Genomic DNA, 14,366 nt, shown 5'->3' with positions numbered 1-14,366 from the left:
TCCCTCCCGCTTTTGCCAGAGGACGTGACGGGTCAATGCCCCGTGCCCCGCTGCTCAGCATAATCAAATCCCCCCAGTGTTAACCCTGAGACAGCGGCACAGAGAATAGCTCCATCCCCAACACCAGTAACATAGGGCCAAGGGGCCTGCTGTTTCCAAGGGGCCCTAATCACTGCCAGGAAACCCAGTGTTCAGGAATGGACCCTTTGAAATGTGACACACACACACACACACCTGCAAAACACCATGCATGCATCATGTATATGTTTATGTGTGTGTGTGTGTGTGTGTGTGTGTGTGTGTGTGTGTGTGTGTGTGTGTGTGTGTGTGTGTGTGTGTGTGTGTGTGTGTGTGTGTGTGTGTGTGTGTTTCCAGGATGTGCTCCAAGCTAAGGGGGCAATCCATTACGCCAATAAAAGAAAAGAACAGCTAGTTCCTCATTAAACCGTACAGAACGAGCCACTCTCTCGCTCAGAGTCAGATTCTAGAGAATATCATTTTATAAAAAACAAAAACAGTATGAAAAATCACAATTTAATTTATTAACAATGAATCACAAGTCAAATATAAATACAACAAAGCTGCAGGCTGCCAGGCTTAGACGGCCACAAAAGGTAGATCTACAGTTTCAACAAGGGCTAATACAGCAACTCAATGTTTACAAGCATTTGTGTAATATTCAACAGGGATCCATATAAAACGAGTCAGTTATATTCAGGATATTTACAATTAACACAGACTCAATAGAAGATGTATCAATTGTGACTGGAATGCCAGTTTCACTGGCTAGGAACAAAGATTTTCTATTATATTGACAAGATATTAGAGTGATATTAGAGTAACAATGGAAATACATGTCCTCAAAGATGGAAGGCAGGCGTGAGGTGGCGAGATCAGGTGGGACCATTCTAGCCAATGAGAGGGCAGATATGTGTGTCAACAACAGGCCATAGAGATAGCTAGAGGGCTCAAATCAAATCAAATTAGATTTGTCACATGCGCCGTAGACCTCACAGTGAAATGCTTACTTACAAGCCCTTACAATCCCTAACCAACAATGCAGTTTAAAAAATAATAATAATAAATAAAAGTAACAAATAATTAAAGAACAGCAGTAAAATAACAATAGCGAGGCTATGTACAGGGGGTACCGGTACAGAGTCAATGTGCAGGGGCACCGGTTAGTTGAGGTAATTGAGGTAATATGCACATGTAGGTAGAGTTATTAAAGTGACTATGCTTAGATGATAACAACAGAGAGTAGCAGTGGTGTAAAATGGGGAGGGGGGGCAATACAACTAGTCTGGGTAGCCATTTGATTAGATGTTCAGGAGTCTTATGGCTTGGGCGTAGAAGCTGTTTAGAAGCCTCTTGGACCTAGACTTGGCGCTCCGGTACCGCTTGCCGTGCGGTAGCAAAGATAACAGTCTAAGACTAGGGTGGCTGAAGTCTTGGACAATTTTTAGGGCCTTCCTCTGACACTGCCTGGTATACAGGTCCTGGATGGCAGGAATCTTGGCCCCAGTGATGTACTGGGCCGTACGGACTACCCTCTGTAGTGCCTTGCGGTCGGAGGCCGAGCAGTTGCCATACCAGGTGGTGATGCAACCAGTCAGGATGCTTTCGATGGTGTAGCTGTATAACTTTTTGAGGATCTGAGGACCCATGCCAAATCTTTTCAGTCTCCTGAGGGGGTATAGGTTTTGTCGTGCTCAATTCACAATTGTCTTGGTGTGCTTGGACCATGATAGTTTATTGGTGATGTGGACACCAAGGAACTTGAAGCTACTATGGTGTTGAATGCTGAGCTATAGTCAATGAACAGCATTCTTACACAGGTATTCCTCCTGTCCAGATGAGATAGGGCAGTGTGCAGTGCGAAGGCAATTGCATCGTCTGTGGATCAATTAGTTGCGGTACACAAATTTAATTGGGTCTAGGGTGTCTGATAGGGTAAAGGTGATATGATCCTTAACTAGCCTCTTAAAGCAATTAAGGATAACAGAAGTGAGTGCTACGGGGCGATAGTCATTTAGTTCAGTTACCTTTGCTTTCTTGGGTACAGGAACAATGGTGGACATCTTCAAGCAAGTGGGGACAGCAGACTGGGATAGGGAGAGATTGAATATGTCCGTAAACACTCCAACCAGCTGGTTTGCGCCTGCTCTAAGGATGTGGCTAGGAATGCCGTCTGGGCCAGCAGCCTTGTGAGGGTTAACACGCTTAAATGTCTTACTGACGTCAGCCACGGAGAAGTCGAGCCTACAGTACTTGGTAGCGGGGCGCGTCGGTGGCACTGTGTTATCCTCAAAGCAGGCAAAGAAGGTGATTAGCTTGTCCGGAAGCAAGACGTCTGTGTCCGTGACATGGCTAGTTTTCCTTTTGTAGTCCGTGATTGTCTGTAGACCCTGCCACATATGTCTCCTTTCTGAGCCGTTGAATTGCAACCCTACTTTCTCTCTGTATTGACGTTTTGCCTGTTTGATTGCCTTACGGAGGGAATAACTACTGTTTGTGTTCGGCCATATTCCCAGTCACCTTGCCATGGTTAAATGTGGTGGTTCGCGCTTTCAGTTTAGTGCGAATGCTGCCATCTTTCCACAGTTTCTGGTTTGAGTAGGTTTCAATAGTCACAGTGGGTACAACATCTATATACTTCCTGATGAACTCAGTCACTGTATGTGTGTATTCTTCAATAATATTCTCAGAGGCTACCTGGGAACATATCCCAGTCCGCGTGATCAAAACAATCTTGAAGCATGGATTCCGATTGGTCAGGCCAGCGTTGAATAGACCTTAGCACGGGTACTTCTTGTTTGAGTTTCTGCAAAATGGAGTCGTGATCAGATTTGCCGAAGCGAGGGCGAGGGAGGGCCTTGTAGGCATTTTAAAAAGTTGAGCAACAGTGGTCCAATGTTTTTCCAGAGCGAGTACTACAGTCAATGTGTTGGTAGAATGTCAGTAGCGTTTCCTAAAATGTGCTTGGTTAAACTCCCCAGCTACAATAAACGCGGCCTCAGGATATATGGATTCCAGTTTGCGTAAAGTCCAGTGTAGTTCTTTGTGGGCCATTGTGGAATCAGTTTGAAGGGGAATATACACGGCTGTGACTATAACGGAAGAGAATTCTCTTGGGAGGTAATATGGTAGGCATTTGATTGTGAGGTATTCTAGGTCGGGTGAACAAAAGGACTTGAATTTCTGTATGTTATCACAATCACACCATGAGTAGTTAATTATGAAACATCCACCCCCGCCTTTCATCTGTACTGAGAACCCAGCTGGCTGTATGGACGGGGACAGTATATCGCAAGAGTGCCATGTTTCTGTGAAACAGAGTATGTTACAGTCCCTGATGTCTCTCTAGAAGGAGATCCTCGCCCTGAGCTCGTCTAATTTATTATCCAGAGACTGAACATTAGCGAGTAATATACTCAGAAGCGGTGGATGGTGTGCACGCCTCCTGAGTCAGACTAGAAGTCCACTCCGAATACCTCTTCTCCGCCAGCGGTGTTTTGGAGCAGTCTCTGGAATAAGTTCAAATGCCCTGGGGGTACGAACAAAGGATCCAATTTGGGAAAGTCGTATTCCTGGTTGTAATGCTGGTGTGTTACCACTGCTCTGATATCCAAAAGTTATTTCCGGCTGTATGTAATGACACAAAAAATATTCTGGGCTAATAATGTAAGAAATAACACACAAAAAAACAAAATACTACAAAGTTGCCAAATACATTACGTTGTTACAGGTGTCAAGCTTATGGACATGTGGCAGCAGTGTGTAGGAGGGAGGTTCCTAGGTGTGAGAAGTGTGCAGAAGGGCATGAGACAAAGTAATGTGTAGCATTGGGGAAAGTAGTGGTACGTGTTAATTGTAGTGGGGCCCATGGGACTGAGGATCAGAAATGTCCAGTGTGAGAGAAGCAGGTTGAGGTTTTCAGGGTTAGAGTAGTGCAGAAGTTGTCATATGCTGAGGCAGTGATGAAAGTAGAGGAAGATGGGTCAAAGGGGAGGGATCCTGAGAGAAGTGGTGTGAGTAGTAGATCTGTACCAGTACAGAGGGATAAACCAACAATTGATATACAGTACCAGTCAAAAGTTTGGACACACATACTCATTCAAGGGTTTTTCCTTATTTCTACAATTGTCTACATTGTAGAATAATAGTGAAGACATCAAAACTATGAAATAACACATATGGAATCAAGTAGTAACCAAAAAAGTGTTAAACAAATCAAAATATATTTTAGATTTTAGATTCTTCAAAGTAGCCACCCTTTGCACACTCTTGGCATTCTCTCAACCAGCTTCCCCTGGAATGCCTTTCCAACAGTCCACATATGCTGAGCACTTGTTGGCTACTTTTCCTTCACTCTGCGGTCTAACTTATCCCAAACCATCTCAATTGGGTTGAGGTCGGGTGATTGTGGAGGCCAGGTCATCTGATGCAGCACTCCATCACTCTCCTTCTTGGTCAAATAGCCCTTACACAGCCTGGATGTGTGTTGGGTCATTGTACTGTTGAAAAAAAAGGATAGTCCCACTAAGCGCAAACAAGATGGGATGGCGTATCACTGCAGAATACTGTGGTAGCCATGCTGGTTAAGTGTGCCTTGAATTCTAAATAAATCAAAGACAGTGTCAACAACAAAGCACCCCCCACACCATCAGACCTCATCCTACATTCTTCACTGTGAAAACTACACATGCGGAGATCATCCGTTCACCTACTCCGCGTCTCACAATGACACAGCGGTTGGAACCAAAAATAAAAAATTTGGACTCATCAGACCAAAGGACAGATTTCCACTGGTCTAATGTCCATTTCTCGTGTTTCTTGGTCTCTTCTTATTATTGGTGTCCTTTAGTAGTGGTTTCTTTGCAGCAATTCGACCATGAAGGCCTGATTCAAGCAGTCTCCACTGTACAGTAGATGTTGAGATGTGTCTACTCCTTGAACTCTGTGAAGCATTTATTTGGGCTGCAATTTCTGAGGCTGGTAACTCTAATGAACTTATCGTCTGCAGCAGAGGTAACTCTGGGTCTTCCTTTCCTGTGACGATTCTTGTGAGAGCCAGTTTCATCATACCGCTTGATGGTTTTTGCGACTGCACTTGAAGAAACGTTCAAAGTTCTTGAAATGTTCTGCATTGACTGACGACCTTCATGTCTTAAAGTAATGACGGACTGTCGTTTCTCTTGCTTATTTAAGCTGTTCTTGCCACAATATGGACTTTGTGTTTTACCATATAGGGCTGTCTTCTGTATACTACCCCTACCTTGTCACAACACAACTGATTGACTCAAATGCATTAAGAAGGATAAGAAATTCCACCAATTAACTTTTAACAAGGCACACCTGTTAATTGAAATGCATTACAGGTGACTACCTCATGAATCTGGTTGAGAGAATGTCAAGTGTGCAAAGCTGTCATCAAAGGAAAGGGTGGCTACTTTGAAGAATCTCAAATATAAAATATTTGATTATATATTTGTTTAACACTTTTTTGGTTACTACATGATTCCATGTGTTATTTCATAGTTGTGATGTCTTCTCTACTACTCTACAATGTAGAAAATACAAAAAATACAGAAAAACCTTTGAATAAGTAGGTGTGTCCAAACTTTTTACTGGTATTGTATGTTTCAGTAAGATTTGATTTTTATCATTCATAGCATTGGCTTTTCAACTGTACTGCAGGGATGGAATGTAAGTCGGCAAAAATTGGGATTGTGGTGGCAGCTGCAGAGAGGTATTTGGGTGTGCGAGACCTGACCTCAGAAGAGTTAGAGGGTGTGATAAGTGGTGGTGTCCCATCCTTTCAGGCTGTTGGCCTGAAGTAGGACTAAACCGATTTAAATAGTGGAGTATGGTGTTATTGTTTGGGGGGGGGGTGTAGTGTTAAAATGGTATGGTAGTTTTATGTTGTATTTTTTATTAAAGGGAGTTATACTCCAGTCTAGTAGGTGGCAGTAATGCAACATTCTTTGGATGCCAACCGAGGTTAAACCTTATCGAAGAAGTCGGTCGACTTCAATGTGAAACCGGGAATGACCTTCCCGCAACACTTTTTGATGTATTTATTTTTTATTAACATCAAATCAATACAAAAAGTACATGGGGAACACAGTTATATATAAAGAATATACAACTGACATTTGGTCTAGGGGGTACATTATCACATTTTACAAGGACGTCAAGGGACATACACACGTTTATAATTCTTCCTTCCCGCAACACGTCACGTTTTGCTATTTCCGGGTGACGTTCCTTGCCGGGGCTTGTCTTTTTCCAAAATAACTCGTGACTCTTCCATGCTTTATTTTTCTATCTAGACTAGAGCTACTCTACTCGTCCTGTGCTTATGGGGCGAGAATACTCCCGCAGTGAATTTTTAAATACACTAATTTAGGGCAAATATGTAGAAATATTAATCTTGAAATTAAGTTCAGGACAACGAAACATGTGGAGAGTACAAGGGTTTGTTGGAAGAGGTGAGCGAAATATAATTGACAATGTTCTGTTTAGTACTAACATTAGCTAGCTAACCACTCACGTCGGCTCACGTTGCTAGATGTGTCTATAAAAGTGTCATAATAATGTGTTGGATTTGCAATTGTCCAGCTCGTTAATATTTTTTTTTGTCATGACTATTATTAGCCTTCCCTGTAGCTCAGTTGGTAGAGCATGGTATTTGCAATGCATGGTGTTTGCAATGCCAGGGTTGTGGGTTCGATTCCCACGGGGGGGGGCCATGTATGAAATGTATGCATTCACTACTGTAAGTCGCTCTGGATAAGAGCGTCTGCTAAATGACTAAAATGTAAATGTAAAATGTATTATGCCCACCAGCTAGTATCATTGACAGACTTGATAGCAAGTTCTCTCATGTTCTAGAATGTTTTAAAACGGGGGCAGGTCTCCGTTTGTCTTAACTAGGCCATACTAGTTTCTGTTCCACATAGCTATAATTAGTTTTTCTGGGTGTTTTGATTAGCCGCAGCCTCCACCCTGTCAACTGTGATCAAGTCTGTTTTGGTTTCAGACAATTCGAGGTGCCTGCATAACATTGACTAACTAGCTAACCACCGCTGTAACCTGTTTGGTGACACCTCCTTATGTTACTGTGGTTTGTTTGAGCATCCTTATGACGAGAAAGACCTGATTTGCACAGAATAAACAAGTACTTCGAGCTCCTTTTATTATAATGCATATCACATATAAAGGACAATGCTTGTGCTCTGTGTTTGTAACGTGCAGAAATGTAGACAGTATTAGCAATTGGGAAATTCCATGGTAACATGGATGCTGAGACTCAGATTGTTCACTTTGAAATGTCAAACAAAAACCAATGATTGCAAAACTTTTGCATCTGCACTGTTCAAGCAAATGTGTTTTAGTACAATTTTCAGTGGACATTTTTGTTAAACATAGTCCTTGTTAAGAGTTATGGGTTGTTTTAACTTTGCAATCATTGGTTTTTGTTTGACATTTTAAAGTGAAAAATCTGAGTCACTGTGGAATTTCCCAGTATCTTCCAGGTTATACCTGGCTGCTTTCTTCTATACACAATCACAAACCCATCTCTTACCCCTCTGCCATCAGTTTTGAGCCGGTGCCATGGCACCGCCCCCCTGCGCCTGTCTCAGAATCACCACGTGGAAGATGAGGTCATCAACACCTCCACTCTGCTCTCCACCGGCTGTCACTCTTCCGACAGCAGGTACCTCACCCCTCATTCATTTTTTTATTGTGCATTTGGGTTACTGGACTAAACGCGTGAACAAAAAAAGGAGGTATTTGGACATTAAGATGAACTATAAGTTTACTCTGGGCACCTTGTTCATCCAAGCTACTCAATACTGCCCCCCGTTCCCAAAGAAGTTAACAAACCTCCAGATGAGCTTCAATGCCATACAACTCTCCTTCCGTGACTTCCAACTGCTCTTAAATGCAAGTAAAAATAAATGCATGCTCTTCAACCGATCGCTGCCCGCACCTGCCCACCCGACTAGCATTCACTTATGCTGCTAAACATACTCTCGTAAAACTGACTATCCTACCGATCCTTGACTTCGGGCGATGTCATTTACAAGATAGCCTCCATAACTCTACTCAGCAAAGTAAATGTAGTCTATCACAGTGCCATCCGTTTTGTCACCAAAGCCCCTTAAACTACCCACCACTGCGACCTGTATGCTCTCGTTGGCTGGCCCTCGCTTCACATTTGTCGCCAAACCCACTGGCTCCAGGTCATCTGTAAGTCTTTGCTAGGTAAAGCCCCGCCTTATCTCAGCTCACTGGTCACCATAGCAACACCCACCCGTGGCACGCGCTCCAGCAGGTATATTTCACTGGTCACCCCCAAAGCCAATTCCTCCTTTGGCCGCCTTTCCTTCCAGTTCTCTGCTGCCAATGACTGGAATTAATTGCAAAAATCACTGAAGCTGGAGACTTATAGCTCCCTCACTAACTTTAAGCATCAGCTGTCAAAGCAGTTTACTGATCTCTGTACCTGTACACAGCTCATCTGTAAATAGCCCACCCAACTACCTCATCCCCATATTGTTATTTTTTTGGTCTTTTCCACCCCAGTATCTCTACTTGCACATCATCATCTGCACATCTATCACTCCAGCGTTAATGCTAAATTGTAATTATTTCGCCATTATGGCCTATTTATTGCCTCCCTAATCTTACATTTGCACACACTGTATATAGATTTTTCTATTGTGTTATTGACTGTACGTTTGTTTATTCCATGTGTAACTCTGTGTTGTTGTTTGTGTCGCACTGCTTTGCTTTATCTTGGCCAGGTCGCAGTTGTAAATGAGAACTTGTTCTCAACTAGCTTACCTGGTTAAATAAAGGTGAAATAAATAATCTCCTTCCCTTTAAACCTCCATAGTGTCCCCCTCCTTCCCCCTTCTGTGACGCGCTCTGCGGCCCTCTGCCAGCCTTGCAGCTGGTTGCATCATCCTCCGGCCCAGGCCTGTTTCACACTGGGCATATATTTGTATTTAATGGATCCCCATTAGTTCCTGCCAAGGCAGCAGCTACTCTTCCTGGGGTCCAGCAAAATTAAGGCAGTTATACAATTTAAAAACATTACAGTACATTCATAACAGATTTCACAACACACTGAGTGCCCTCAGGCCCCTACTCCCCTACCACATATCTACAACACAAAATCCATGTGTGTGTGTGTATGCATGTGTCTGTACATATGTTTGTGTTACTTCACAGTCCCTGCTGTTCCATAAGGTGTTTTTTAAATCTGATTCTACTTCTTGGAGCGCTGTAGGGGAAACGGAGATGAACACCCTCTCATTGAGGCGCCTGCCGTGATGGTTTAATACAGCAGAGTAACTAGGGGATAAGGAATCTGACATGTATTGCGGAACTAATAGATGCGCGCACACGCTACATATTAATGTTTTAAAATGTTTGTCAATTGTGAAGTCTTGTCTGTAATGTCTTTTTTTCCATTTTGTAAGACCCGGGTATGGCTAGCTTTCGCTAATGGGGATCCTAATAAACCAATAAAGTTAATATAATTTATTCATATCACATTCTTTCTCTCTTAGCTCTCAGAAAGGGGACGGTGGAGACGAGAGGAGGAAGAGGACCTCTCAGTTCTGCTACGCTGGGCTCCCCCGCTACACTGCCTTGGATGCAGTTGGCTGGGTATTGGCTACTTTTCACACATTAAGATGCAAATATAAAGCACATGGCACACTTGGGAAAAAACAATGACCTGTGATCTCTCTGTTTATAAGGGGGCAGCTGCGGTGCTGTTGATGCAGATCTGTAGAAGGATCCACTCTCAGTTTTCTGGGAGTGACCCCAACCAGAACCCCAACACAGGATCCCTGGCCAGCCAGGGAACCCTGCAGAAGTGTGGCTACCGCGTCCTACTGGAGCGACGTGAGTCCCGCCACACCCACTATAATCCCAAGCAATTCATCCTGTAAATGATATTGAGCCGTGACATTCAGACGAGGGAACTCTGAAGGGAACTCTGAAGCTCATTTCTCTGCTCAATTTCAAAGCTTTCTGGTAGTACATGAATGAGTCTGATCTCCTTCCCACTGTGTTTGTCCAGTATCTCGCCGTGACGTGCTGCCCAGAGGGAGGAGTGTGCACTGTCTGCCCCAGAGACAGAGCCAGCAGGTCCCGAGCCAGCAGGTCCCGAGCCAGCAGGCCCAGAGACAGCCCCAGAGCCAGGAGTACAGCAGTCCCAGGAGCAGCTACAGCAGTCCTGAACAGTTTCATGAAGACCATCTGACTGCTGACAGTCACCTCTCTGACCACAAGAGGGCAACTCTGAGTCACGACTCCTCTGGAACGGGTCAGTCTCACGTTCTACCTTTACATGTTAAGTGTTTGGTCAGGGTAACAATATTTATCTTCTAGTCTTACATCATGCTTTTCACAAATCCATGCCTACCAGACTACATGTTAAAGCAACATAGTAGAGGGCTGCATTCCTGTGGAATGACCGTGGGACCTACAGGTCCCGACAGAGATCATTGCGGCGCGGTCTGCATTTCTCATGCTGCGTGCTCCAATTTATTTTTGGAGTCCCGCAGATTATTTGGAAACGGTCATGTTTTTGCTTTGTATGCGTTAGCCTGCCTATTGTATTACAAGCACCTCTGTCACATTATTCACACTAAGTATTCGCTGCTTCAAGTTCAGTAGCTCTGTCATAGTTGGGCGCCAGGTCACGTGTGCCTATAGCATGTGGCGTCAATGACATAGAGTAGGCTGCCCATGTATGGGCCGAGAATCACGTGGCACTCATCTTTCAAAGGACAAACTTCAATATGATTAGCCTGTAGTTCACTAAATATTGACAATGGAAAGAAGTGGAGGGCGCTCAACCATCGTGAGGGGAGGTGCAGTCAAGATGTGATCATCGTTGAAACGGAAAATGTGCTACACGTGCACATCATGGAGAGAGTTGCACCTTTTTTCCTTATCAATAAATATTCATTAGCCATTTGTCTTTGCCTGCAAATCGTTCCCCTCCTAAAAGGTAGGCTATATCCTATATGCAACAGGTAGCTCAAATCGTTCCCCTCCTAAAAGGTAGGCTATATCCTATATGCAACAGGTAGCTCGTGTCCCCTCATCATTCTTGCTGCTTCAAGTTCAGTAGCTGTACCTGAGATCAGGTGCGCATGTGGTCTCACTTAAACTAGAAGGCTATATTCTATGCAGAGGGCAGTTATCTTTCAGAGGAAATGAACTTCTTAAATATGATTAGGCTGTAGTTTACTGCATTGCCTAGAAATGCATATTGATCACTCATATTTGTCGGTCTGAAAATCGTCCCACTCCTCTAAAAGGTAGGCTATAACGCGTAGCTCAAAACTGTCTCTGCAGCTCTGCTCTCTTCAAAATACGTCTGCCATATTGGCTGATAGCCTAATATAATGGGCCACTTGAGAATCTCTGCTAATTTAACCTATTAGGTTATTTTTGCACATTTGATATTGCCTATAGGCAGCGCAATTGCTGGGACGATGGCTGGCAAGCGAGTTACATCACATACTTCTAAAGTAACACTGCAGTACTGCGGTTTGGTTCGGGACCAGTTCTTGCGGTAGCAGGTGAAAGTCGGACAGAAAGCCAGCGAGAGAGGGTGTGGTATGAAAAGCTGCCGCTGCAGGGGGATGATTTTTTAAAAATCTTTCCATGTTACAGAGGAGTCATCCTTTTCAGAGTCCTCCCAGCCTGAAGACAACCACAGAACCAGAGACAGGGAACAGCCTGGGCAGCAGAATGGCCAGGTGAGTTTTTAGGCTGATTCATTCCTCTAATGGTGAAGCTGCCGGTCTCCTGTTGATGACCTTTGACCCTGACCTTTGCCCTCTGTGTTCCTCAGGACGCCCTGGCGGGGGCGGCCCAGAACCTCCAACAGGTGGCCGACTCCAGTGTTCCTGTAGTCCTCAACATCATCGGTCTGAAGAGTGCTCAGACTGGGCACTATGAGGCAGCCTTCTCCTGTTTCCTGGCCTCCGCCAGACAGGGCTACAGCAAGGCCCAGTTCAACACTGGAGTCTGCTATGAGAAAGGCAGGGGCGTATGCAAAGACAAGGAGAAGGTAAGAAACACACACTCACACACTCAATCTCACATGCAGCCAAACTCTCACGTGCACATCCAAGCACACACACACAGTGAAACTCACACAATCAATTACACAATTCCTGTCTTGTGACTCTCCTCTTCATGTTCCCTGTACAGGCTCTTGATTTCTACAGCCAGGCAGCGACAGGTGGTCACAGTCAGGCTCAGTACCGCTGTGCCAAACTCCTCCTGAACAGCAGAGGGCAGCAGAGCACACAACAGGACCTGGACACAGCCATCAGCCTGCTGCAACAGGCTGCCTCAGCTGGGCTGAGAGAGGTGAGGGAGTGTGTGTTGTGATGTATGTGTAGCGAGTGTGAGACGTTGCCTAAAAAAGAACATTGGTATTTTTCTAACAGTCTTTTTCTTTGAACTTTCTTCCTCTCTCCTCTCTCCTCTCTCCTCTCAGGCTCAAGTTTACCTGGGGTCTCTGTTCTCGCAGGAGCCAGTCAGAGACGGCCTTAAGTCAGTGCACTACCTGAGGATGGCAGCAGAGAGCGGAGTGAGTGACTTCCACTGCACTTAAACTCTACAACTGTAATTATAGCCCACGGTCTCAATCATAGCCTGGTCTCAGTTCAGTGTGATGTGATGCTGATGTGTGATTCTCTGTCTGTGTGTGTAGGACAGTGAGGCCCTGCTGTTCCTGGGTCAGTGTTATGAGAGTGGGTTCGGGGTGTCCCAGTGCTTCAGAACAGCAGTTGGGTTCTATCAGAGGGCAGCCCAGGCAGGAAACAGCCAGGCCAAGACCTTACTGGCACCGCCCTTTGGACTGGAGGGTAAGGACACAGTCCAAGACACACACACACACACACACACAATTCAGATCTATACTTAAGCCTATTTGCACTGATTCATGTTATTTCCACAAATCTGAATTAAATACAGAAATGGCCTTAGTCCTATATTACAACCATCTTCTCTCTCCCTCTATAAGATGCCGTCCTGCGCTCTATCCGTTCTTCCCCATGTTTCTCCGTTGCTGACCGTCTGCGTGGAACTCTCTCCACCCTCACCTCCCCTGTCCCTCCCTCCTGTCGCCCCACCCTCCCCCACTCCTGGAGCACAGGGAGTATGGGCCCCCCACCCATCCTGTCCTCCCCCCGCCCTCTCACCCCCAGCTCTGAGGGGAACGCCGTGAGGTGGACTATAGGAGCGGGATAGTTGGCACCACTATCATGAATAACATAATATATGCCTTTCAGCAGACACTTATCCAAAGCCACTTAGTATATGTGCATACATTTTACATACAGGTGGTCCCGGGAATCGAACCCACTGTCCTTGTTGTAAGCACCATACTCAACCACATTGGTCCTCTGTAGCTCAGTTGGTATACGATAAGGTTGAAGAGGGATAGCATAGTAAGATGTTTAAATACTGGGTTGTGTCAGTAAGGTTAATGTCCCTCTTTCAACACTTCTATCTAGATTTGTATACAGATGTGTATTTGACCACAGGTCAATTTGTTGAGGAATGTGTATAAATAAGTATGGGAGATACGATATATCTGAAATGTAGGCATGTCAAAGGTTTTGTACAGCTTTACCTGTTAGCTTTACCCGTTAGCTTTACCCGTTAGCTTTACCCGTTAGCTTACTTAAAGACGCAGTCTGGGATCTTAAGCACTTACAAATTCGTATCATATTGTACGAATTGCAAAAAAAAAATGTTTGCAGGACATAACATATGAAATGGATGACATTACACAATTTTCAGGGACCCATTTTGGCCTGTGAGCGCTACTTTAAAAACTACTGGCTGAAATTCTACAAAAGCTTTGGAGCGTGACTAATAACTTTAGTATTGTTCCTACAAAATGTTCTCGTGGCACAATCTTGGCCAGTTTTTGTACAACAAACTGCCCTATGGGTAGAAATATGGTATTGCGATAAAATGTGTGCCTTATTAAGTCATTGTAAGTACAGGATCCCTTGTATTTACTTGACCCTCTTTCTTGATGTGACTATTCATCTTAACTTCATTAGTTTGCTATTTCAGTTATGTCTTTGCATGTGTAAACTGTTTTTGTCTACCCATGGTATCCAGTGAGGCTGAAGAATGGGGGAAACAGCAAGTCATTTTTGGTGGTAGTGGATGATGTCATGTATGTTCTCTCTGCATTAGAAACACTACTGTTGCTGAAAGCACAAGGTGTCTAACACCAATAAACAAAATAAAGCTCTTTTCTACCACTGGGCCTGTCACTGATATTAGCAGAAAATGTA

General features: G+C 44.4%; 1 protein-coding gene across 1 annotated transcript; it reads left to right on the top strand.

Moving 5' to 3' along the window:
- Nucleotides 1–6,271: 6,271 nt before the first annotated feature.
- On the top strand, nucleotides 6,272–14,333 carry LOC115205336 (DAP3-binding cell death enhancer 1). The gene is made up of 11 exons (XM_029771182.1): nucleotides 6,272–6,494; nucleotides 7,606–7,723; nucleotides 9,588–9,687; nucleotides 9,780–9,927; nucleotides 10,106–10,351; nucleotides 11,713–11,798; nucleotides 11,894–12,112; nucleotides 12,256–12,417; nucleotides 12,548–12,640; nucleotides 12,764–12,917; nucleotides 13,076–14,333. The coding sequence occupies exons 1-11, from the start codon at nucleotides 6,464–6,466 to the stop codon at nucleotides 13,300–13,302; spliced, it is 1,584 nt and encodes a 527-aa protein (XP_029627042.1). The 5' UTR covers nucleotides 6,272–6,463; the 3' UTR covers nucleotides 13,303–14,333.
- The last annotated feature ends 33 nt before the right edge of the window (nucleotides 14,334–14,366 follow it).

Source organism: Salmo trutta, chromosome 13 (genome assembly GCF_901001165.1).
Source record: "Salmo trutta chromosome 13, fSalTru1.1, whole genome shotgun sequence".
Taxonomy (NCBI): Eukaryota; Metazoa; Chordata; class Actinopteri; order Salmoniformes; family Salmonidae; genus Salmo; species Salmo trutta.
The sequence above is the reverse complement of the archived record's forward strand: the minus strand, read 5'-3'. Positions and strand labels throughout refer to the sequence as shown.

Bases quoted from the DNA above. Each gene is read 5' to 3' on its own strand.
- LOC115205336 (XM_029771182.1), top strand. From the start codon at position 6,464: ATGTGGAGAGTACAAGGGTTTGTTGGAAGAG. The intron at 6,495-7,605 runs GTGAGCGAAATA...CTCTGCCATCAG, and splicing joins ACAAGGGTTTGTTGGAAGAG to TTTTGAGCCGGTGCCATGGC. The intron at 7,724-9,587 runs GTACCTCACCCC...TTTCTCTCTTAG, and splicing joins TGTCACTCTTCCGACAGCAG to CTCTCAGAAAGGGGACGGTG.